This window comes from Filicampus tigris, chromosome 20 (genome assembly GCF_054856515.1).
Source record: "Filicampus tigris isolate MCC_2025a chromosome 20, RoL_Ftig_1.0, whole genome shotgun sequence".
Lineage (NCBI taxonomy): Eukaryota > Metazoa > Chordata > Actinopteri > Syngnathiformes > Syngnathidae > Filicampus > Filicampus tigris.
The window spans coordinates 13,440,367-13,463,603 of record NC_141236.1 but is presented as its reverse complement, the minus strand read 5'-3'; the positions used below and the strand labels follow the sequence as shown (position 1 = coordinate 13,463,603).

Here is a 23,237-nt window from a genome sequence, read left to right as displayed (position 1 = left end):
CAAATTGTTGCTTGGTGTTTATGAGAACATTTTTATTATCATTCATGTGTGTGTTCCTGTAAGGCGACGCGGCCTTCACATGCTTTTGACGAGGAAGCCGCTGAAGGTGCTGAGTCGGCTCTGGTCAAAGATGCTCCTGTTGGCCCACAAGGTGATCCACACCTTGTCTCCCTCCTCCAGTACCAGCGGCATCCCGTTGGTGGCGCTGCTGAGCGGGCCCTGCGTGTCGAAAATGGCGAACATGTTGACGCCGTTCTTGATCACGGCCGCGTTCAAGGACCTCGAATTGCCCACGTTGCCGTTGAAGATGATGAAGTAGAGACCCCTCACGGGGGCCGTGAAGATGCCTGGGGGTGAGGGGAGGGGGGTTAGTAGTACAGTACCGCAATGGGACACCTTTGGCATACAGTTCATCTTTCGGAGCCCCACAAGATGGAGGTGGTGGATTTCCTACCTGTGTTGGAGTCGTAGCCATTCCCCACATTGGTGATCACGTTCTTGAACACTAGGGTGGTGTCCGTGTTGAAGGGGCCCACGTGGGTCCAGTCCGACGTGGTGACCAGCGCCGCCGCGAAGGACGCCGGCGCTTTGGCTGCACGCCCACGCGACGAGATTGAGCTTCACAGACTCCGGGAACATCTCCCACGTTTCATTGACTGACCTGCTTCGGCTGCGTCCTTTTCCAGTTTGTCCACGCGGGCCGCCAGCTGGTTCAAGAGGATGTTGTCGTTCTGTTCGGACTTGCCCTGCTCGTCGCGGAAAAACATCTGAGCCCGAAGGCTACCGACGGCGCAGACGATAAGCAGCGTCGCAGCAGTGGTCCAGCATGGGAACGCCATGGCTAGAATGATCACCGAAGGGGTTTGTCGCCTTTAGATCAACTCTTTTTACCTGAACTTCACTCTCGCTGTCTCTGCAATGTTTGTTCACAGTGAGAATGCGGACTTTGTTCACAAACATTTGGCAAAAACACAACGATAGCCCGTGGAGCAACATGCTCCAGCGCCACCTCCAACCCACAAAAATACGCTATTTAAAATGGCATTGCGTAATGGCATGAGATATCTGTAAAATATGTACATATTTGAAAATAACATATCTATTTGTATAAGTTTGACAATAACTAGAGCCGAAAAAGTACCGGTATGCTGCGATAGTACACGCACAGTACAGTACAGAGGCAAAGAGAGTGCAGTCATCCTCTGGACTGGTCTTAGAATTGCTCTCACGCTTTATGTTAAGATCATGTTAAGATTTATGTTAAGATATATAAGATCAATATTTTTGAGGGGTCCCGTATAGGGCACCATTCAAGATAGCACCGCCACTGAGGGGAAGTCAGGGTAGCGTTGGAGAAGGATCGGGCATTAAGAGCAAGTCAACACAAAAAATGTCTTTACGATAATATGTCCTATGCAGATTCATATTGTGTTTGTGGAATGTGAGTTAAATAGTAAAAGTCACCTGTTTTTGTCCATCCATGTTGCCGCTTGCCGTCGACTGAAGATGATAATGAAAATGTCACAGTCGCTCAGGACACAGCTCACCAATCGTGAGTCAGCTTCGGAAAACAGGTGTGCCCTGATTGGTCGAGCAACTCTGATGTCATTTTCAGTTGACAGAAAGTGGCAAAATGCCAACTAGGAATCCGAATGCTGTGTTTAGACTAGTTTAGACTAGCGGAGGTGCATATTACAGTATTGTGAAGATTTTTGGGGGCTTGACTTCCCTTTTAAGGGACGAAAGGCACACACACCAAGACAAAGAGAAACACTCAAATTTGTGTCAGTTTGCACGTTTTTATTTTCTTTTTTTTTTGCGCTTGTCTTGGTTGAAGACGAGCAACTTTAAACGGGGCGGGGTTAACGGCTGGGGCTGACGAGGAAGCCGCTGAAGGTGCTGAGGCGGCTCTGGTCAAACACCCGCTGGTTGGCCCACATGGTGACCCACAGCTTGTCGCCCACGTCCAGTTGCAGCACCATGCTGTTGGTGGCGCTGCTGAACTTGTTCTTGGAGTCATAGATGGCAAACATGTTGACGCCATCTTTAATCACCGCCGCGTTCAGGCTCCCCTCCGATCCAGAGGCGCCAGTGACGGTGACGAAGTAGAGACCCTTGATAGGAGCGGTGAAGATGCCTGCAGGGAGGAAGACCAGCTTAGTGCCCCCCGATGGTGACCCCAAGAATGACTGCGCTGGTTGTGTAGTAAGGGGACACGAGCTACATGAATTGTTACATGAAAAGACCCGCGACTTGCTGCTAAAAGTTCTGAATGACTCCCCTTGACTTTCACTTGACAAGTCATTCTGTATAGAATTGAAATTCGGCATTTTTAACTACGTGGGCTGTTTTTTTTTTTCTTTTTTTAGATCATTCAAACACGGCAACCTTGTATTACGGAAGGAGCGCCAAAGATCGCTAAATTTGGATTTCATTTCTCTGTTTTTGATAAAACTGCAAAAAAGACAATTGCAACATGCAAGGTTTGCGACGAAGATTAAAGATTGTTCGAATTTAGAAGTAGGTTTCACTACTTGAATTCTTTTTTAGCTTGTCACTTCAGGTTAGGAGTCACCTTATCTCATGAAATAAAAGCTATGATTTGAATTCTCTGCCTTTCAAAGTAAACGGGGCGGCGTCTGTTGCAGCTCCGATTACACCAGAACGAGTCATTTCCGGGCGGTGCGTGGCGTCCTACCCGTGTTGTCATCGTAGCCGTTCCCCACGTTGGTGACCACCCTCTTGAACACCAGGGTGGTGTCCGTGTTGAAGGGGCCGTGGTCACCCGCCACCTGGTCGTCGCTCTTCAGCGCCACCGAGAACGCCACCTGCTGGGCCCCTGCGCCAACACGTCACCAAATGGCTCACATTCATACCTGCTGAAGTTGGCATGTGTACACGCAAAACTCTTTGGAGTGTTTCCTCCATATCCGTGATATCCTGCTTCAGATCCATATGCTGGCACACATTTTGTCCTCACTACTATCGTCACAATTTCAAAGAGGAAGGGGCTCAGAGATGATCCCTGCTGCACTCCCACCTCCGACTACAGCACAGCTCGACACTGCTCTGCCGCCCTCAAGTATGTTCTGCACAGACTTCCCCATGCAGTCGAACAGTTCCTCTCCGGGTGCCTTGTCATCGACTTTCTCGAGATCTGCGAAGACAGCGCAGCGCCTCTTTCCGACCTTCCCTCTACTTCTCCGTCAACGTCTTCGAGGCAAATAACGCATCTGTTGTATTCTTCGTAGGCATGAAATCATACTGTTGCTGACAAGTATTCGCTTGCGTCCTGAATCGAGTCTTTCCGTAGCTTCATTGTGTGGCTCATCAACCTGACTACTCGACGCTTCCTACAACTCTGCACAAGGCCCTTTCCGAAGGTAGCATCGCGCTGTACAAGTGCCAGCCAATCCGATCCAACTGGTACCGCAGACCTTCAAGTGGATATAAAGGATATGGAGGAAAATGTGAAAGGTGAAAGTGAATGCGGAAGATGTTGCCACTCACATGGGGGACCCTGAGCCAAAAGCCCAGCCGAGCCGCACAGCAGCAACGCAGCAATCACCCACTGGTACGCCATCTCTGGATGCGCTAGCGTCCGGCTCGGTGGCCCTACTTAAGGACCGCCTCGTGATTTTGGGCATCCACGTCTGACAAATATTTGTCAAGGCGAACAAATTAGCTGTCGTGTGCCGAGACCAGACATCGCTGAACATCATGTCCTTGAGATTCTGGCTTCAGTTATGGGCCACGTAGAGTGAACCCTCGCCAGGGACACAGATTGCAGCATACGAAGGTGCCAAGTCCGAACAACAGGCTACTCCGTTTTTTTTTTTTGTTTTTACCTGGTCCCGCCAGAAATTGACATGACCAAGGCATTTGTAACATTTGTTACGTTAATTTAGTCGTGAAAGGGCAAATAGGAAAGAAGTCATTGGTACTTGTACAGGTTGTGAAACGGTTACATACATGGCATGCCTTTGCACTTACACAACATTTTTCCCTGGAACAAAATCGCGTGTTTTTGCATTCTTTTTTTAAGTGCAATCTTCGAGGATGGGTTTCAAAAAGGAATCAAGTGTTTAAGCGATTACTTTCAAAAGGGTCCATGCAAGCTGGAGACCAGATTCCAACCCCAAACCTCAACTGTGAAGATGAAGTGCCAATCACTTGGTGTCCCAAGCTGCCCTACAGATGTCACATCATTTGGAATTAGGAAATAACAAATGTATGTTTCATCATTTGGTTCAATTCTGAACTTTGTTTGCAAATATTTGCTAGAAATGTTGAAGTTTGTTCAACTCTGAGCCAGATCTATCGGTCTTGTTCCGAGCCAATCGCAGTGAACGTTTGACTATAAGCTACAAAGGCTGACCCAGGCTGCTGAACGCACACTCACACGGGCCCTATTTCGAAAGCCTCGGGAATTTGGGCTCATATGAGGTGATTGGTGGATATTTTCAAGTGAAGCTTGACAGCCAATCGAAGCAGCGGACCAAAGGCTCCGTGAGATATGTTAAGAAACAGTCAAGTTAGAGTGTTTGACTCTCATTTGAAGGCGTCTTGGCATCCCGTTTTGAAATATCGCACAAAAACCTTCCCCAAAGAGGTCGTTGTACCCCACACACTAAAAACTCACTTTCTGCAGAACTCATCGTCCGATTTTCAAAATCTGGGGTGTCTTGTACCATGGTTGAAGTAACCGTTGCAACCACACCGGGCATTTTGGGGAACACTTCATGTTGCTAATTCTCGTGACTGGGGAGCCACGAATGCAGTGGCTGCATCCGAAATCGTTCTCTCAATTCTTTAGTGCCTAATCACCACAATGCTTTCTTTTGTGGACATTTTAGGAATTATCTCGGTGCACAAGTTGAAGTGGCCAATTCAACCGGAGTCCGCATTTTGACCGTCTGTCTTGCTTAGGAAATCTTGTTGCATGACTAGTAAACAGTGGAAGGACATCAAAAGTTCTGAATTACAAATTCGAATATCATCGTCAAGTCGATATGCTTGTCTGAAAAAAAAAAAAAAAAAGACTTGTGCGAAGTGTGCAGTTGTTTATTCAAAGTGTGTAGTTGATGAAAGTACACAAATATCCAACTCTTGAGGGTCCGTTTGGATTTAACGTGTTCAGAAGCACAACGGGACCCGCTCTGAGCTCATGTCAGTCCGCTTGATGAGCTTTTGCCAACAATCGCCATCGGCGGCAGCACGGCGACACTTTCAAGTCCACCGGGAATCCCGTTTGGCCCGACGTCTCGGCCGCGCCCCCAAAACACAGCTACCGGGTCAGGAGTGTGAGAAGATGAGGGTTCAAAGTGCAGACAAAAAAAACAAAACAAAAAAAATGTTTTCGAGCGCTCGTAGGGACCACCCGTGCGGTCGGGGTCACCCGACTTGACGCTTGTACCTTGAGATCCGAGTCATTTGATTTGATGGGAGTAAATGGAGCCATGAGCCGAGTCACAGAACAAACACGACCCTTACGTCAACGTACCGTCCAGGCCCCCGAAAAAGGCCCTCTACTACAGCCTCTTGGTGTGCTGGAGGTTGTAGTGCGTGCGCATGTCCTTGCGGAGGCGGAACTTGTCGCCGCACACGCCGCACACGTAAAGGTGCACGTCCATGTGCTCCTCCAGCTGCTCGCCGCCCGGGAAGATCTGGAAGCACACTTGGCAGATGGTCTCGCCGGCCGCCAGGTGCGAGATCATGTGGCGCACGTGGTCGTGCTTGAGGAAGGTGCCCTGCTCGCACACGGGGCACACGTAGCGCGCCACGCCGCGGTGCATGTCCGTGTGCAGGCGCAGCTGGCGCTCGCGCAGGAAGCGCTTGCCGCACGTCTGGCAGGTGAACTGCTTCTCCTTGGTGTGCACCGTGTAGTGCTCGCGCAGGTGGCAGCGCTGGAAGAAGCCTTTGCTGCAGATAGCGCAGAAGTGCTTGCGTCGGTGGTCGGGGCCGCCGGGGCCGCCGGCGCCGCCGGCGCCGCCGCCGCCGCCGCCCGGCCGGAAGGCCTCGGCCTCGTGGGGGCAGGAGAGGGCGTGCTCCAGCGCCAGACTCTCGCTCTGGAAGAGCAGGCCGCAGTGAGGGCAAGCCAGGTCGACGCCGGGGGGCTCGTCGGCCTCGTCCGACTCGCCGCAGCGCTCGGCGTGCTCCTGGAGCTGCCGGCCCTTGATCAGCACTTGTCCGCAGCGTCCGCAGGCGCAGATGTGGCCCAGGTGGCTGGACAGGTAGTGCGCCGACTTGTCGTCCTCGCTCAGCGGCGCCCCGCACAGCTCGCACGGCGCGCCGTCCGCGCTCTCCTCTTTCACGGCAAAAACGTCAGGCGACGCGGCCGAGGAATCGCTTCCCGACATGGCGCTGGAGCAACGCTCGCCCGCCTTCTCCAGGCCGGAGACGCCGGGCTCCACCCGGCGGTCCTCGTCGCCCGGCATCCCGTCCCCGCACGTCGCGGCGCCTCCGCCCGCGTCCCGGTCCTCAAGGCGCAGGTCGTCCCCAGGTTCCGTCTTGATGGAAACGCGGCAGGCGGATCCCGTCCCGCCGCTCGGTCCCGCCGCGACAGAGCACAGGTCGGCGAGCATCCGGCGCTCTTCGCCGCTGTCCGAAGTGGAGCTTTCGGCCTTGGCGGAGTCGTCGTCGCCGTCCGGGCTGCGAACGGGCGCGAAGGTCTTGCGGTTGGTGCAGGTGAGGATGTGCTCGATCAGAAGCTTCTCGCAGCTGAAGACGAAGCCGCAGTCGTCGCAGGTGAAGGTACGGCCGAAGCGAGGGCGTTCCCTCAGTGCCGAGCTCCTTCCTCCGCTCCGCTTCCTCAGGTCGCACGGTTGCTCCGCCGCGTGTCCCCCGTCCACGCTCGGGAGGACGACGGCGCTCGGCGCCTCCTCGGTCACCAGCGGCGCACCCAGGTACCTGACAAGGTTGTTCCGGTTAATGAAAACCGATGGGGGAAAAAATAAGTTGATGTGGTCAAAATAAAAATAGGAATTGAGGTACAACAATTAAATTGATGAATTGACAACTTTTGATTGTAAATTGTTTAAATTAAATGATTTTTTTTTCCGATTAATTGATTAATTGAAAAAAAAAAAGGAAATGGACCAATTCTCTGATAATAAAAAAAATCGTTAGCTGTAGTAGCCCTAGTAAACTCGGAAATGACTCGAATGCGGGTACCTGGCGGAGCCGCTGACGTTTTTGCCGCCGTCGACAGGATCTTGAGCGGCCGCGGGCCTCTGCCGCTCATACATGCGAACCCCGAACAACATCTTCCCGCAGGCGGCAGCCGCCGTGGAGCACTCAGACGAGGATGGCGTCAGGTTGGACGCGCCGCGGATGTCGCGTAGATCGTCCAGCGAGTCGGGGATGTAGTACATCTGCAGGTAGACCATGGACGCTTTGAGGTCGTCGAAGTCAAAGGTTCCCGCCGCGATGCGTCCCAGGTACATGAGCTGCAGGATCAGGTCGAAGCACTCGGCGCTGATCTGCATGTTGCTGAGGTCCAGGCGCGCCGCCCCCTGCTGGTCGCGGATGAACATCATGCGGAAGTAGGAGCTGCAGGCCGCCAGCACGGCCTTGTGCGCCCGGAAGTAGATGTCGCCGATGGCGATGAGGCAGTCGCACAGGAAGCCCCACTCGCGCTGGTTGTTCAGCTGCCGAAGGACGTGATCGCCGTGGCTCGGCCGAGCCATCGCCCTGTGGGACACCAGGCACGCACATCAACGCTAAATGAGATAAATGCTGACTTTTTTTTCTGCTTCGAACAGATTTGTGGTAGGACTGACTAATAGCTATTCAGAACTGTTCATCATTTCTAAGGCCCCACTTCCAGCTCCTGTTCATGATGCTCACACAAGCATGCTTCGCTCAAGGCAAAGTGTGTGGGTGGGATTATGGAAATTGGCCTCCTGATGACGTCCAAGTTGATCCAAATGGACAAGAGACTTAGAAACACTTTCAGAAACACATAGAGAACTATGAACTGCACTTGGCTGTTTCGTTTTTTTTTTTTGTCTATTTGTAATATTCCAATATAGGTACCCTTTAAGTGATTGAAAAGGGTCGCCTGGAGTGTCCAAAATACTAGAAACTCCTTTCTGACGATGTGGGTTGCTTCCTGACACCGGAACAAAAACACTACGAGCGACTCGTTAGCTTTGGTTGACTCTGAAGCAAAAAAGTTGCACTACAACCGAGAGGAGATTTATATACAGTACATATATATATATTGTTTCTTGTTGTTGTTGTTATTGTTGTTGTTTTTCCAGAGGCTCTACTGTTGCCGACAGGGGCTGGACGAACTAAGGTGGGAAGGAAAAGAAGGGGAGTGGCACCCCACTCGCGATCCGGCTAACATGGAGCTACAAGCTAACAAGCTAATACGCGTCTACGCCACCGGAAATCTTGGATACTACACTTCCAAATTAAAAGTACATGATTGAAAATAATAGCCGAAAACTGAAGAGGAAAGATTAAAGATATCACACGGGAAATGAAACCGTCTTTAGCGCCACCTAACGGCTGCGAGAAGACAGACGAAGTCGCTTGAAAACATGTGACTTTGAAAGGCAAACAGGAACAAGAGTTTGGCGGTGCGTTGACTTGGGACGCAGACGGCGACGTCTCCCGCAAGCAGCCCCGCCACCCCCGCAACAAGCACGCAAAGCACCCCCCCCCCCCCCCCCCGCCACCGCCCCCCGCACTTCAGGCAGCGCAACACCGACTCACCGCAAGTCGCCGAGGCCGACAGAGGAGCTCGTAAGTGGGCTGAAGATGGGCGGAGGCTCCGCGGAAAACGGCGGTTCCCCTGCGGGGAAAAGTTGCGGGCCGGGACAGAAGAAGAGAGAAAGAAGAAAGAAAAAAAGAAAGAAGAAGAAGAAGCGTTTCGTCCTCCTTCAACTAGTGCTGGATGCAACTTCCGCACAAGCTGCCTGTGGATCACGAGGAACAAAATAAAGACTTCCAGTTGAAGGGGGCGCCTTCAAAATAAAGTTACAAGGCCGAGCTTCTGGCAACGTTCAAAGTCCACAATTTGTAGTTAATCATCAATATAATAACGCACATATTGCATACAATAGGTTATTTTTATTCATTTTATTTGATGCATACAGTATAGCGTATACGTTTTATTCATTCAATTGGATGATACAGTAATATAGTCTATAAATTGGCAACCCGTCCCCATGGGCAGGCCATAGAGGGGTCGTTCCTCCACCACAACTTGAGGCACGGATCCCTGAAAATATATACATTTTTAATTTAATTTTTATTTTGTTTCATCATAGTAGCTATTTTTGTGTTGTGAAATATTCATGTTGAATTGTTTATCACTCAGACAAAAAACATAAAAAGAAATAATGGTGTGAAACAGAAAATAATTGAGAAGCACCTCCCCCTATGCCTTTCATGGATCTGATCATCACCATTCCATTAATATCTCACAAACACAACGCAAGTAAATTGAAAATGAAAATCTAAATGATGACTTCGTTTATTGAAAATCCACATCCATCATATGAGTTCATACGTGTCCCCTCTGTAAAAAACAAAAAGAAAAAACAATTACAATGTGGTCACCTGACGCAAGGCATTTTAATCACGCGCAATCGGTGTGCATGTTCGAATTAAGTCCAATCAAAGGTATTTTTTGTGTAATTCTCAATTGCATTCCAAGGCATTTTTTTTGGGAGGGGGGGGTCGTTCACGTGACTTCCCGCGTCCTCTCGCGAGACGTGACGCAGTTTGGCGCACAAACAATCATCATCACCTTCATCTGCATCCTCGCTCGCTCGGATCCTTTCGGCGGTAAGCCATCAATCAATGGACGCCTTAATGAACGAGCGCGCGCGTGTACGCGTAATGACGCGCGCGCACGACGCGTCGTCCCAGCCCGTGCGTCAATGCGCGTACGTGCACGCGCGGCGTGGGGCGCGCTTTCTTGACAAAAGGTGTGTGCGGTATGCAAATGTGTGCTCGCAGGTCCGCGATGGAGACGACGTCGGCGTGTGCGTCGGCGTGTGCGTCGGCGTCGTCCGCGCACAGTCTGCTGCTGCTGCAGCAGCTCAACGTGCAGCGCGAGTTCGGCTTCCTGTGCGACTGCACGGTGGCCATCGGCAACGTCTACTTCAAAGCTCACCGCGCCGTCCTCGCCGCCTTCTCAAACTACTTCAAGATGATCTTCATTCACCAGACCAGGTCGTACGCGCCCACCAGCATCAGCATCAGCATCCGCACCCGCACCCGCACCCGCACCCGCACCTGCACCGTCCTCCCCAGTCACGAGATAGTGGTGCCGAGAGCTACGAAATGAATTCGTTCCGTCACCATGACGCTCGTCACTGAAATATGTTCCCCGTGAAATGAATGGAGATGCCAATAGTCATTTTCTCCAGTTTTCAAAATACACGGAAAACTGAACCAAATACTTAATGAATGTATTTTCGAAAAAAAATCACTTCAGGGGTCAAATTTGAATGATCTGTTGAAGTAAGGATGTAGCCGATTTGAGCAGAGGTGGTCAGCATCATGAAGAGAAAAAAAAATCAAAACATGACTTGCGCCATTATTTCAAGAGGGTGATATGGCAAAAAAATAAATAAATAAAAGAATTGACCTGCAGTATGAACATAGCCTGATAAATTGTTCTTTGCAGAGGATAAGGAATATGTGCATGTGGGTATTGTGTACATCAACATGGGTTGCTTTACCAATTGCGTCCAAATATCTGATGTTTCCTTGAAAGGATAACAACACTGCCATATAGATGATAATTGTTAGCTTGTGTGCCTCTGGAGTTTCCTTTTATGTGTTAGCATTAAGATAGCCAACGCAAAGACAAGGCTATGGTTGATTCAAGTACCAAAAGTCTCATTCTCTACTTTGGAATTCCCGGTCATTTTCAAACAAACTTCAGCCGGGAGTGGCAATCCTTTTTTGGAACAATTGTTCAATATTTGCCAAACTGCTGCTATAGTTGTCAAGTGAGTTGAGTTTGCTGACATGCTCACATCATACCACAAATTGTATTTCAGAAAACTCAGAAATTGTCTTCCCCGTAGCGCAAGGCACCACTGTATGGTAATATGGAAGTCAGGAATGATTTGATTTCCAACACACCTTGGTAGCAACAAGCGACATGTGAAAACTTGTAGCCTCACAAATGCTTGAGCAACAAAGGTTAGCTTTTGTACAAGCGTCCTTTTTTGATTGACAGTTGACAATTAGCTTTTGTTTTTTTTGACATGATTGTCACATGTGTGTTTGTGTATGCGTGTGCGCACGCCAGCGAGTGCATCAAGATCCAGCCGACGGACATCCAGCCCGACGTGTTCAGCTACCTGCTGCACGTGATGTACACGGGGGCGTGCCCCAAGCAGGCCGTCGAGCCCGCCCGCCTGGAAGACGGCATCAAGTTCCTTCACGCCCACCAGCTGTGTCGCAAGAGCGGCGACGGGCCCGCCGGCGCCACCGGGCCGGACGCTTCCGCGGCCTCCGCCGCCGACGCCGTGCGCATGTCCAACCTGTACGGCATCCAGATCTCGTCCCAGCTGGCCGGCAAGGAGGCGCCCGTTGCCGCCATCCAGCCGGGGGCGCGGGGGGGGACGCGCCCACTCGCATCCGTCGCTGGCCGTGGGATCGGAAGGCGAGCGGTCGGACGGCCACGCCTCTTCGCCGCAGGATGACTTTGACGTCTCGGCCGCCATCAAGCAGGAGCGTCCGGACGACGAGGGCGCGGGGACGGCGTCGCCGACTCGGGACGACGCGGCGTCCGAAGAGCGGCATCCGCCGCCGCTGGCATGTCCCCGCTGTGGCCATCGCTGCCCCTCGCCCGAGCGGCTGCGGCAGCACCTGTTCAGCCACGCCCTCTTCACGGAGGCGCGAGCGCACGGCGGCGGCGGCCTAGATGACGGGGACGAGGCGGCCGGCCAGCGCGTGGACGCCGGCCGCCTGGAGGAGGCCCTGCGGCAGAGTCGGGCGCTCGCCGCGCAGCTGGCAGCGGAGCTCCGGAGAAGCCGCGAGGGGGCGGGACTGAGCGCCGCCCCCGCCGTTGCCCACTCGCGCAAGCGCAAGATGGCGTGCGCCGTGTGCGGCGTGCGCTTCTCGCACAAGAGTCAGCTTCAGGAGCACATGTACGCACACACCGCCAAGCCGCCCAGACTACACCGCCACAGCCAGCTCTTCCACAGCTCCGCCCACTTCTGCCCCGAAGGGGGCGGGGCTTTGGCCAACGACGCCCTCCTGGAGGTGGGCAGGGACGCTCACGACAACGGGAGCTCCGCCTACTCGCTCGACTCTGAAATCTCGCAGGAGAGCGGCGACGGCGGGCGCTGCGAGTGACGCTGTGGCTTCCTGTTTGGTCATGTGACGGGAAGTCCCGCCGTGACTTTCACTGATGGACACGTACCTTCCTCATTTTGTCCTCTGTGTGGTTTTCAAACTAAAAGCTGTCATCAAACATGTTCTGTGGTTCTGCTGCTTTTATTTTGAAATACAAGGATTGTTTCGTGGGTAACACGCCTGCCTTACAAATCTGAGGCTCGGGCCGCGTGGAGTTAGCCTGTCTCCTTCTCTTTCTCCACGTACGCTCTTGTCGACCCTCCCCCCCGCCCGCTTCATCGCGGGCCACGTTACGTTATACACCCACCTGCGATGTGGGCAAAAACAGACAATAACTGTTGACTGTGTTGAGGAGTTTCTTTTGGACCAGGGATGGGCAAACATGTTTTATGTAACAGTGTAAAAATTGTTTTTTCATATTAATAAAATGAATCATTCTAAATTAATATATTGTACTAATGTGTTTTATTTGAATAAAATAATTTAAAATGTACTCCAAGATTGTTCCTTCAATAGACTTTCTTGACGTCAAAGCGTGACTTTTGTCAAAATGAAGCTCCTCAACTTATTTTGTTGTCACCTTTTTCTTTTTTTTTTTACAAATCAATGATGGGTTTGCCCAACAAATTGGAATATGAGACTTGGCATCAGAGGGCGTGTCCGCCGGCGTTGGCGAGGACGCGCTGAGCGCTGAGCACCGTGTTCTACGGCCAAAACAAAGAAAAACAACATGAGCGTTTGCGCGTTGCGTCTGGCGCGTGGCACGCCAGCCAGCATGCGCGGACCTACCTGCATCAGCATGGCCACCGTCATGGGCCCCACCCCTCCCGGAACGGGCGTGATGAAACCGGCTCTCTGACAGGCCGAGGCGTAGTGCACGTCGCCCACCACCCGCTTGCCGCTCGGCTTGCTCGCGTCTGCCCCCCCCCCCCCCCGTGCCAGAAAAGACCAAATTCAAGTTGGTTTTCAAAAAGCCACAAATGGGCCAGGAGGTAAGGAATAGAAAACAAAACATGTAAAATACATCAAATACTTTCTTTCAATGACAAATTCTAATTCACATGATCACGCGAGCGAGCGCCGACCTGCCACGTGATTGATGCCGCAGTCGATGAGCACGCAGCCCTCCTTCAGCCAATCGCCTCGCACCATCTCGGCTCGCCCCGCCCCCACCACCACGATGTCCGCCCTGCCCACCTGAAGACGGCAAACACATCATCAGCGTCATTTGTGACATCATTTTCATCATCGTCACTAGGAACCTCCACTCGCACTTTTCCTCACACCGATATGGTGCAAGTACTCCCCGATACCAAATAACCGATACTACTTTTGATTTCTATCGACTCAATGACAGGTCCTTTATTTCTGACAAAAGGCATAACAGCCACTCTGCAACAGAGAATTTAAGTTCAAAAGGAAACACAGACAGCGGCCTTCGCGTGACGTCATCATCATCCCGCTCAGGCTGGCGGTGTTGCGCACCTGCTTGGCGATGTCAGGCGTCTTTGAGTGGCAGGTGGTGACGGTGGCGTGATTCCACAAGAGCAGGTCGTGCATGGGCGCGCCCACAATCTTGCTGCGGCCAATCACCACTGCGTGCTTGCCGGCCACGCTCACACCTGCGAAGAAACACAAATGACAGTAGACACCGGAAAACAGCAGAAAACTGTCAGTCTCACGCTGGATCATGTTCCGTCCAATATTAGGAACATATTGATGAGATTCCTCAAATATTAGGAACATATCGTAGAACTAAAGACAGAGTGTGTGTGTGGGTGTGTGTACGATGCGACCTGTCTGTCTGATGAGTTCCATGCATCCATTGGGGGTGCAGGGAATGAAGCAGTTGTTTAAGTCCCCGCGAGACAACTTCCCTGCGTTGATGCAACTCAGACTACACGCACACGAAAGGTCAAAAGGTTACGATGACGATGACGCAACATTCCTTCCGCTTCGATTCTGACCCGTCCACGTCTTTGAGCGGCGAGACGGCGTTGGTGACCATCTCCACGTCCATGCGGTTGACGGAATCCAGAGGAAGCTGCACGATCAGGCCGTGCACGGACGCGTCCTCGTTGACGGACGCGATGGTCCGCAGCACCTGCGGCACCCCCGAAAACTATGTGTGAGAGTCATGATTTGGATCGACGTGGGCGCATCCATGTGAAAATGGCAGCAAAGTCACAGGTCTCAAAATGAAGAACCGAGCTCCGCCCCTGCACCTCCCTCTCACGGCCGACCCACCTCGTCTTGCGTCGCCGTGTTGGGCAACCTCACGTGCGATGCCTCGATGCCCACCTGGAGGGATGGAAAAAAAAAAACACACACACACGCATGCTGACCAGGCGGTATTTGCAACCACTATCCGGCACCTTGAGATACAAGCGCCTTGACTTCAGAGTTTTCCAAATATAAACAGTGGCTTGATCAATTTTTCTGACTCTGGCCACTAGATGGCGACAACATCCGGCCACCATTGCTTCACATTGCTTTTAGCTTGTCAATTCACCTCAGCTGCAGCTTTCATCTTACTGCTGATGTACAAGTTGGAATCGTCTCTGTCCCCCACCTGGAAGTACACGCACACACGCGGCGATGTGACGTGATGTCAGATGATAGTGGGCGGGGTTTGAGAGCCACCTGTAAAACCAGCAGGCTCGGGAGGACCTTGGACATCTTCATCTTGTCCACTTCCTTCTTCAGACGCTCGCGCACCAGCCTGAGGACACGCGGCGCACGCTGCTGACACGCGCGGAAAGCGACTGGACACTCGGCCGGGCATGCCGACACCTACTTGGAAGTTTGGTTTCCGGAGATGACGGTTGCTATGGAGCGTCTGCCTCCATAGCAACAAGACGAGCTCAGGTGACGCAGGAGATTCAACATGGCTGAAAGGGGAACGAGGGCGACATGTTATGACCATACGTCCCTCTGCATGTACACACGACAGTAGATCATCTCTATGAATGGTTCTGAACTCCTTTTGCTAATATTTCTTCGGAGCGAATCAACAGGGCGGCGGCAGCCAAGAAGTACACAGCATGCGGACAGCGTTGCCTCAAGGTGCCAGTTATCAAGTGCACACAGGCAATCCATTTCTACAAATCCAATCGATGACACGCACTTGCTAATAATCAATCTTCGATTGCAAACGAAGACGGCAAAAGCAACGTGGCGTCTTACCTGAGACCACCGCGGCACCGCTGTGTAATCATTGACCAGCGTGTGTGTTTGTGTACAAAAGGTCAGCGAGTCAAAAAAAACCCCAGAACATTTGAATCCGGAAAAGAATTTTACTTTGAAATAAAAAGTGGAAGGCAAACATACTAAAAAAAATAAAAACAAGTAAACGACCATGAAGAAATGCAAAGTTTATTTTGTGCGTTGCAAACATGTCACAACTTCAAAAAAAAAATCAATCGATCAATCGATTTATTTACAGAGTCCACGTGTAGACAAAGACAATACCCATTTGCAACATTTCATTTTGGTTTCACTTGAAAACTTCAAAGAAAATAATATTTCAGTTTGAAAGAGGAAAAAGAACCCAAAGTTGACCGCATCCTCCTCCTCTGATTGGATAAGAGCCCCGTGGAATGTCCCGCCCCCACCACCACTTGCCAGCACATTGACCTTTGACCTACCTTCACACGCACACCCAGCACTAGAATGAGGTCTGGCGACATTCTTAAAACGCAGAGTCAACGTGACATGCGAGCACACGGCTCCAGTGGTGTGTTGAAAGGCGGTCGCCACGGTTACCCCTGATAAGGCGCAGGTGGCCGCAATGCGGCGGGCTTGGCACTTCCTGTCGCCTGACGTCTGCCTCCCACGGGAAGTCGAGTCCTTTCTACCAAAACAAGACAAAAGTGTCGCTGAAAGTCAGGACAGAAAGAGGAGTTTCAAAATAAAAGTGTGGCCCATGGCCACAAAGTCAAAAACCGGAATGGTCACCCATGGCCAATAAGTGCCCTGCGGCCGCTGACGTTACGCTAGCGACGACGCAACATTTCTGCCTTCAACTTGTGGACTTTGGTAGTTCCCAAAACGTCAACTCCAACGCCAGTCAGGAAGGAGCGAACCATTGCCGAGGCCGTTACAACATTGCAGAGTGCCACAGAAATGGTTCCGAAAGACGATCTGCGATGCGAGCGAGGCCAAGGGAGGAATTCCACTCGTATCTCACAAGCAACCAATTAAGGCGTCAGCCAATCGGAGTGCGTCTTTCAAGCGTCCCAAAACATTTGAGACAGGACGACTTGAAGTGAGACAGCAATCGAGGCGGAAGCCCCCGCAGGTGCGAGGCGGGCGTGCTAACCGCTCGCCCACGAGGCGCTTTTCACAAAGACGTCCCTTTTCCCGGGGGGCGGTCAAGGCAAGGAGAAGAAGCGGCGAGTAACAAGCGGAGCAGGACGGTCCGGTTCGCAGCAGCCGCGCCGCCCGCCCGCCCGGCGTGACCGGTCGCACCGGCTCGCTCGCCGGCGGCGTATAAAAGGAGAGCGAGCGGCGAGCGAGCAAGAGGAGCGCTCACTCGTGCGTCGCCGCGCCTGCTTTGGTGGCACCCCGCCCGCCCGCCCGCCCGCCCGCCTGGCTCCAGTGGTTCTCGACACTTCAACAGTGGTCAGGCGCTTTTGTGAAATGTTTAGGACCACTTGAGCCGGATGGGAACTTCCAGCGTGTGAGTAGAGCGGACGCGCCTTCGTCTTTTCTCACGGCAACACAAAGTGGTTGCGTCTTCAAAACTGCGGCAACTTTTGACTGTCTTTGGATTTTCTTTGCTGCGTGAAAACCATTTGAAAATGAAATCACAGCTTTTGAAGTGTTTCAAATCATCATGTGTGCTTACAAAGACAAAAGTGATGTTTTGCTAGTTTTGAAAAGTGTACTAAGTGTCATAACGACTGCTTCTTTGAAACTTTGAGCCACTGGACAATAAAAGTACAACTGAAGCACTAGGTGATTGCCTTTTATTTTGATGCGACAGGAAGTAGATTTATGACTTATTTGGAATTCATTTGTTCAAATCAATGCTCTTCTCCTTCTTTTGACTACTTTAGAGTTAGAAATCATCATTTGTGCTTACTTAGGAAAAAAAATATTCAACAAAATGTTTTTCATGCAATTTAAAGGCAACTTTTGTTTTCATGTCGTATGACCGTTTCGCTGTGAACAAATGTTCCATGTTTTGTTATTTCCAAAATACTTTTTTTTTTCAGCATTCATCCATGGGCCTTTTATTTTTATAGCACAGGAAGCAGTTTTACAACAACGATATTTGGAATTCATTATATCAACTTCGACAAACAGCAAGTCGAGCGGTGCTGGGAGTCTCCGCCCCTTCGTCCCATCAGCCAATCAAGTGGCTGCTAAGATGGCACAGCTGGTTCTGACCCGTTTGGTGGGTTTGCGCATGACGTCAGGACTCCCCTGTCATTGTGACGTCCTGCAGAGTTTGTCCTAAGGGGGGCGCTACAGGACCATGAGTGACATGTTCCCTTTTGCTTGCAAGATTTGCATCCATGTCAGACGCTTTCCAAAATCAAACAACTTTTTGAAATTTGCTTTCCTTGCAGCGTTGCCCCAAAAGGAGAACAACTGGTTGGGTCAGGTAGTGAAGTGATGTGACAAAAGTGGAAAAATACAAATAAATAAAAACATAAAGCTGCTGTCTTACTCCAAAGTGCAGACGAGAAGAACAGGAAGTAGCGTACGACATCAACGTCAGGCCACTTCTTCCATGTAGTCCACGCCCACGCTCACGCTCGGCTGGGAGACGCTCACGTCCACTGTGTCCTCCAGCTGCACGAGCGCGCATAGACATTAGTACACACACACACACACATATATAGACAAATGTTGTAGGCGGCCCCGCCCTCCCAGCGGCATGGACCTTGTCGCTGTGGTCGGGCCCCTCGATGGAGACTTCCTCGATCTCCTCGCTGCTGCTCAGCTCGCTCTTGTACAAGTCGGAGCGGTGGCTGAAAGGACGCCGCATCGCGACGGGTTAGCTTTCGAAGAAGCCGCGCGTGCCCGAAGCGATTGTTGACGGAGGCTGTCCGTCATCTCGCGCGAGTCGGACATGCAAGAACTCCCGGAAGGACGCCCGGCCTACCTGTTGAAGTCGTCGTTGAACTCAATGTCGTTGTCGTCCTCTGCGGAAACACAGAAACGCCTTTACCGGCAAATATTATCTTGGCCGATGACACCTGTAGGCCACCTAAAGAATAATTACAGTAATAATAATGATGATAATAATAATGCAGTTGCACCGCACCTAAATGGAGCGAGGCGCTCTGGTCTCCTCTGCCGGGGAGCTTGGCCCCATGGGACACGTTCCCTCTCGACGTTGACACTGACATGAGAGAAATTACAACGCGCGCATAAATAGACACACTGTGGTTATTATAACTAACAAAATTGGACAACATTTTTCAGTGATGGGTTTCATTCCTTCAGAAAAGTAAACATCTCCAAGGGAGCCATAAAGTGACCCACCCGTCTGACTGTGGCTCTTTTCTGACGCGCTTCCTCCTCCTCCCGGCGTGGCCGCCGCTTCCGACAGCGAGTCCGCTGGACTTTGTCGGCTATCGCGAGCCACCGCATGCCTACGACATCAACGCCACACGTCAACACGTCACATTCAAATGACAGAAAAAGTCGACATATGGTCTGTGTTGGGAATTTCTCCTTCATTTGTGACTTGGCCATTTTGTTGTCCTGTTTCAAATGTGGAACGAGTAGCCCGGATAAAGTGGCCTCAATGTATCCCACAATGCATCTTGAATTTTAATCTGCACCTTTTCAAACTGTACATACCAATTCTATATTGACTTTTGTCCTTGTCTAAACACAGATTTTTTTAAATCTTCCATTAGTCTACAAAACTCACTCAATTTACTGCATTTGTGAACAGATCAAAGTGTTGTGTCATAAAGTTTTGCTTTGGCGTCATCTTGTGGCATTATCAGGTCATTATAAACAATTGTGAGGGGAACTGGGGGATTTGATGTAGTACAACTCCATAGTTCCTGAAAATAACTAAAACTAAAAAAAAAAAAACTTTGTAGTGATTATGGGGTGGGAATGCCTGAATGACTCCAAATGCATTCATCATACTCCCTAGCTACTATATTTGAACCCAGTGGACTATATACTTGACTTCAAGGTGCGCTAAAAATCCAAATGAAGGCATTTGAAAGATTGTTGGGTCCTTACGCTCCGTATGTCTTTTGAGGCCGAGGCAGCGGGTCATCAAAAAAGGAGTCGTCATCGTCCTGCGGTTCCAGGTCGGCGGGCAGCTCCAGCGCTGACTCCTTCTCGGGATCGCGCGCCTGCTGGACGAGCTCCTCGCGGCCGGACAACATGGCCGCCGCAGCGTCCTACAGGCGCATGTACGGCCAAGTTAAGAGGCTTCGGAATGGACGAGTCTGTGTGACACGAGGGGCACCAACCTTGTCGGCGGCGACGCTGTTCTCCTTCGACGCCACCTAAAAGAGCAAAGTCAATTCAATTGATGCTAGCGACAAGACAGAAGAGAAGTTGCACGACTGTTTGTGTGCTAAAAAGACGCAAAGACGGCGAGCTTGACCTCAGCGGCCATGATGGACGTGGACTTGCGTTGTCCTCTTCGAACGAGCTCCAGCAGCACCGGCGTGTTTGCGTTAAGCTCCGCCTCCGAAAGGCCGAGCTCACCGCACAGCAGCTGCCGACTGTCCAAGCCGCTCAGATGCTAACAACAAAGGCAAGAACGTCACGGTTGTCGCCACGTCAACGGTGTCGCCACGTCAACGGTGTCGCTTCGTGTCAGTGGTGTCACGTTTCCAACATCATGTTATATCACGTCAGCGGGTTTACATAACCGTGACGTCGCATCAAGTACGCGGACTCAAAGCAAGTGATGTTATGTCATCTTACCGTGTTTATCTCTGGCTGGAACACAGCCAGGCTGAAATCCAGGTGAAACACACGCATGAAGTCCACAATGAGACTGGCCACCAGACGACCTGCAGACACACACATTGGCGCACCCGCGTCAGGACCCATGCATGTCGCGGTGCCGTGACCAAGACGGCCGTCCAGGAGGAAGCTGACCGACCGTCTTTGGTGTTGAGACATTTCTTCAGGTTCTCGTTGACCAGCGGCGTCTTGTTCTGAGGACGCAAGAGAAGCAAAGCGTGAATAGAGGCAAGGAGCACAAAATGGCCGCCTACGCAGCTCTGCGGAAGTCAGCCTTCACCTCCAGTCGGTCCTGCTCCTCCAATGCCAGGAACACGGCCGCCCTCATCTCTGCCTGCAGCAACACAACAACAAACTCATTCAGTCAGCTTTTGTTCATGTGATGTCTACGTTACATCACATTGTACAGTTTGTTTCTCTTTAATTATTTGGTGTGATTCTGCCGAATGTGATGTCAATTGATCGATTTGTACACACATTTTTGGATGCATCTCTTGCATGATGTTATAATTACATGTTGCTTTAATTTCATGAATTTAATCAAGTACACATTCCTAGTAACTGTCCTATACAGTGTTTATCCTTACAGGGTATTTTAACAATCCATGCAGAGATTGTTCATTCGCGACTCTTAATTTGTTTCTCCTACTCATATTTAGACTATCAAATTTCCTTATGCACAATTAATTAAAAGCAAAAACAATCACAGGAAAACTGTTATCACTGGAATGGTCTTAAAAAAAGATCAATTCGTAATATTAACAATTCTACCCATATAACTACTAGATCCTTTATGAAGATAAAACTTGTACAGTACTTGAAATGTGCTTGAAGTTGCCACTACTTTTGGGTGTGAACTCGCCTGTTGGCTGTTTTCCACTTTAGCCTGGTGTGCAAGCTAAGAAGCGGCGCGAGAGCGACGCTGAGGTGAAAAGGGAAGAAGAGATTGCTGACCTTGAGCTTGTTTAGAACTCCGTTGTTCTCCAAGTTCTGGATGAGCAGATCCCTCAGCTCGGTATCGTCATCTGTAGCAGACATCTTGTGCTCTCGTCCAGCCCGCCTTGCTAGCTGTTCAGTTGCTAGCGATTAGCAACCTAGCTCCCAGGACGACGAAAACAAACAGTGCGGAAATGGAAAGTCTTCTTCGAGGCAACCAAATAAGGATGATTGCTTTCTTCCGCCATCTGCTGGCGGCAGGAAGACTAGTACGGGCTGATATTTGTCCCAGTAGAATCTGAATTGCTTAAAGTGACACTTGGGTGAGCTTAACATTGGCACTTATATAATAGGTTTGCATGTAAAAACGACATTAGTACTAAAATGCCCACATCAAAAGACTCTGTAGTGATTTAAGGTCTTTTTTTGAGATTAGGTTTACGACAAATTTCCGGCCCCTTTTCGGTCCCAGCGCTCTAAAGTCACGCGAGGAAGGCATGCTTGGTAATATTGCTCACTTTGTCAGTTCAGTGCATGGGATAGGCTTACTGCTTTTCCAGTGAGTATCAGTTGTTTGCTACTGCAATGTGGGATACATTTGTTTAGAGAACAAGCTGTCGTCATAACCATTTTGCAGCACTACAAAATGGCCAGCTCACTACAGGGTGGAGTGAACACAGCCATACTCTTTTTCCAAGCAGGAGATAAGAAAGAGGCAATCACATCTTTGCCCTTTGACACAAATTTAACTTAATGATTAATAACCATGAGGCAGAGAGTTATTAGAGTCCTCCAGGCAGCTGTGGTGCCAAGTTGTTTTGATACCTTCGGGTTCTGGTGCTTTTGTCATTTATTGACTCAACTCGACTCAATTTCATTTGGAGAGCACTTTCAAAAAGGGATGTGCATAGCAAAAATGAACATACAGTCATAAAAAAATGCCTGTGTCATTTAATGACAGGCAGAGCAATGAAACGCTTTTCCACTAGATAGCAGAAGGTACAATTAAATAAATTTTTGGTCACCAACATGGCACCAAGTCACCCCTAAGGAGCGCATGAGTAGCCCCACCGCCTGTTATGAAACTAGCTCAACAGTGATGGGCCATTGCGATTTCCGAGGAGCGTTGTAGAACTGATCATTTGAAAATGTAATGATTTATAGAGATCAGGTGTTGCATATTGATATTCTTCATGATCGGTGGTTTTTATTTTTTTGGGCGTTTGGATGATTTTCATTTTTGTTTTATGTGCTCTTGTTTTGCTTGTTATATTTTGTAGTCAGCCCTGTTCCTTGTGTTCACCAACCAGCTCCGTCCAGGCACTCATGTTGTGTCCAAGTGTGCCTTATTGTCTCATCAGTTTGCTTGTTTGTGTCTGTGCATTTTTGTTGTCGTGGTCTCATGTCACGTCAAGCTTTCCCTGTATTTTCATTTTGTATTACATGCCGAGCTCCTTGAAGGCTTTTGCGTGTCATTTGTGCTCAGGGTGAAGGAGTCACGTTTCAGACACACGTCAATATCATAAACACTTAGAAATGTTCCAAGTCCATTTTTGGAACATAATAAAGGTCCCTCAGTGACGCCAAGGCCTGCACAAGAGCCGCGCTGCTCAGTGACTTGCCCGCTTGGGTTTTTCCCCTACTCGGCTAGCGCGCTCGACTCTCATAAATATTTATTTTCATCGTTTTATCGCGTGATGAGCACGGTTACATTGACATTTGTATTTACATTGCTGTTTTTCCCCTGCATTCCATCATCCGAGTCTTTTGTCAAGTCCGTCACTGTACGATGAAATAGCAACACAATACTCTTTCAAAATAAAATATTCAACTAGCCCCAAGCGTCCGAAGACCAGAAGAAATTTAAAAAATATCAAAATTACTAACCAGAGAAATTAAAGATGCGTGGGAGGTGTGAATAATATGAATAATATGGAAATTGGTTACTTGTTGAACGACAAGTATTGTATGCGCTCTTACTTTATCAGGTATATGCGGAAATGTGCGTA

The 23,237-nt window shown here is 50.2% G+C and overlaps 6 protein-coding genes across 6 annotated transcripts; 1 reads left to right on the top strand and 5 right to left on the bottom strand.

Moving 5' to 3' along the window:
• Nucleotides 1-4: 4 nt before the first annotated feature.
• On the bottom strand, nucleotides 5-913 carry LOC147128514 (complement C1q tumor necrosis factor-related protein 3-like). Its single transcript, XM_086018699.1, has 3 exons — nucleotides 662-913; nucleotides 455-592; nucleotides 5-347 (listed from the first exon to the last, which is right to left on the bottom strand). Exons 1-3 carry the CDS (start codon nucleotides 837-839, stop codon nucleotides 76-78), a joined length of 588 nt encoding a protein of 195 aa, XP_085874825.1. The 5' UTR covers nucleotides 840-913; the 3' UTR covers nucleotides 5-75.
• An 866-nt stretch (nucleotides 914-1,779) lies between these two features.
• LOC147128513 (complement C1q tumor necrosis factor-related protein 3-like) lies at nucleotides 1,780-3,678 on the bottom strand. The gene is made up of 3 exons (XM_086018700.1): nucleotides 3,511-3,678; nucleotides 2,699-2,839; nucleotides 1,780-2,137 (listed from the first exon to the last, which is right to left on the bottom strand). Exons 1-3 carry the CDS (start codon nucleotides 3,581-3,583, stop codon nucleotides 1,863-1,865), a joined length of 489 nt encoding a protein of 162 aa, XP_085874826.1. The 5' UTR covers nucleotides 3,584-3,678; the 3' UTR covers nucleotides 1,780-1,862.
• A 1,372-nt stretch (nucleotides 3,679-5,050) lies between these two features.
• zbtb1 (zinc finger and BTB domain containing 1) lies at nucleotides 5,051-8,983 on the bottom strand. Its single transcript, XM_086018698.1, has 3 exons — nucleotides 8,725-8,983; nucleotides 7,174-7,692; nucleotides 5,051-6,909 (listed from the first exon to the last, which is right to left on the bottom strand). Exons 2-3 carry the CDS (start codon nucleotides 7,686-7,688, stop codon nucleotides 5,532-5,534), a joined length of 1,893 nt encoding a protein of 630 aa, XP_085874824.1. The 5' UTR covers nucleotides 7,689-7,692; nucleotides 8,725-8,983; the 3' UTR covers nucleotides 5,051-5,531.
• Nucleotides 8,984-9,727: 744 nt separating this feature from the next.
• On the top strand, nucleotides 9,728-12,776 carry zbtb25 (zinc finger and BTB domain containing 25). Its single transcript, XM_086019211.1, is given in 4 exon segments — nucleotides 9,728-9,801; nucleotides 9,976-10,191; nucleotides 11,282-11,591; nucleotides 11,593-12,776. Coding segments are annotated over 3 exon segments (1,260 nt in total). The 5' UTR covers nucleotides 9,728-9,801; nucleotides 9,976-9,982; the 3' UTR covers nucleotides 12,334-12,776.
• LOC147128510 (C-1-tetrahydrofolate synthase, cytoplasmic-like) lies at nucleotides 12,776-15,575 on the bottom strand. Its single transcript, XM_086019213.1, has 11 exons — nucleotides 15,520-15,575; nucleotides 15,131-15,224; nucleotides 14,977-15,055; nucleotides 14,846-14,905; nucleotides 14,581-14,634; nucleotides 14,301-14,437; nucleotides 14,130-14,230; nucleotides 13,819-13,955; nucleotides 13,419-13,530; nucleotides 13,123-13,250; nucleotides 12,776-13,037 (listed from the first exon to the last, which is right to left on the bottom strand). Exons 2-11 carry the CDS (start codon nucleotides 15,220-15,222, stop codon nucleotides 12,981-12,983), a joined length of 957 nt encoding a protein of 318 aa, XP_085875339.1. The 5' UTR covers nucleotides 15,223-15,224; nucleotides 15,520-15,575; the 3' UTR covers nucleotides 12,776-12,980.
• Nucleotides 15,576-15,687: 112 nt separating this feature from the next.
• On the bottom strand, nucleotides 15,688-21,451 carry cep43 (centrosomal protein 43). The gene is made up of 13 exons (XM_086019212.1): nucleotides 21,247-21,451; nucleotides 20,573-20,626; nucleotides 20,432-20,486; nucleotides 20,251-20,339; nucleotides 19,925-20,065; nucleotides 19,788-19,823; nucleotides 19,552-19,715; nucleotides 18,832-18,941; nucleotides 18,611-18,688; nucleotides 18,449-18,488; nucleotides 18,227-18,314; nucleotides 18,011-18,135; nucleotides 15,688-16,186 (listed from the first exon to the last, which is right to left on the bottom strand). The coding sequence occupies exons 1-12, from the start codon at nucleotides 21,328-21,330 to the stop codon at nucleotides 18,058-18,060; spliced, it is 1,017 nt and encodes a 338-aa protein (XP_085875338.1). The 5' UTR covers nucleotides 21,331-21,451; the 3' UTR covers nucleotides 15,688-16,186; nucleotides 18,011-18,057.
• Nucleotides 21,452-23,237: the final 1,786 nt, after the last annotated feature.

Excerpts from the sequence above, each read along its gene's own strand:
- zbtb1 (XM_086018698.1), bottom strand. The coding sequence starts at position 7,688 with ATGGCTCGGCCGAGCCACGGCGATCACGTCCTTCGGCAGCTGAACAAC. Across the intron at positions 6,910-7,173 it reads AACGTCAGCGGCTCCGCCAG|GTACCTGGGTGCGCCGCTGG; the intron begins GTACCCGCATTC and ends CAACCTTGTCAG.
- cep43 (XM_086019212.1), bottom strand. The coding sequence starts at position 21,330 with ATGTCTGCTACAGATGACGATACCGAGCTGAGGGATCTGCTCATCCAG. Across the intron at positions 20,340-20,431 it reads ATGTCTCAACACCAAAGACG|GTCGTCTGGTGGCCAGTCTC; the intron begins GTCGGTCAGCTT and ends GTGTGTCTGCAG. Across the intron at positions 18,689-18,831 it reads AAAGAGCCACAGTCAGACGG|TGTCAACGTCGAGAGGGAAC; the intron begins GTGGGTCACTTT and ends CTCTCATGTCAG.
- LOC147128514 (XM_086018699.1), bottom strand. The coding sequence starts at position 839 with ATGGCGTTCCCATGCTGGACCACTGCTGCGACGCTGCTTATCGTCTGC. Across the intron at positions 593-661 it reads AAAGGACGCAGCCGAAGCAG|CCAAAGCGCCGGCGTCCTTC; the intron begins GTCAGTCAATGA and ends GTGGGCGTGCAG. Across the intron at positions 348-454 it reads TGGCTACGACTCCAACACAG|GCATCTTCACGGCCCCCGTG; the intron begins GTAGGAAATCCA and ends CCTCACCCCCAG.
- LOC147128513 (XM_086018700.1), bottom strand. The coding sequence starts at position 3,583 with ATGGCGTACCAGTGGGTGATTGCTGCGTTGCTGCTGTGCGGCTCGGCT. Across the intron at positions 2,840-3,510 it reads TTTGGCTCAGGGTCCCCCAT|GGGCCCAGCAGGTGGCGTTC; the intron begins GTGAGTGGCAAC and ends GTGTTGGCGCAG. Across the intron at positions 2,138-2,698 it reads CGGCTACGATGACAACACGG|GCATCTTCACCGCTCCTATC; the intron begins GTAGGACGCCAC and ends TCCTCCCTGCAG.
- LOC147128510 (XM_086019213.1), bottom strand. The coding sequence starts at position 15,222 with ATGTTGAATCTCCTGCGTCACCTGAGCTCGTCTTGTTGCTATGGAGGC. Across the intron at positions 15,056-15,130 it reads TCCGGAAACCAAACTTCCAA|GCTGGTGCGCGAGCGTCTGA; the intron begins GTAGGTGTCGGC and ends GCGTGTCCTCAG. Across the intron at positions 14,438-14,580 it reads ACACGGCGACGCAAGACGAG|GTGCTGCGGACCATCGCGTC; the intron begins GTGGGTCGGCCG and ends GGGGTGCCGCAG.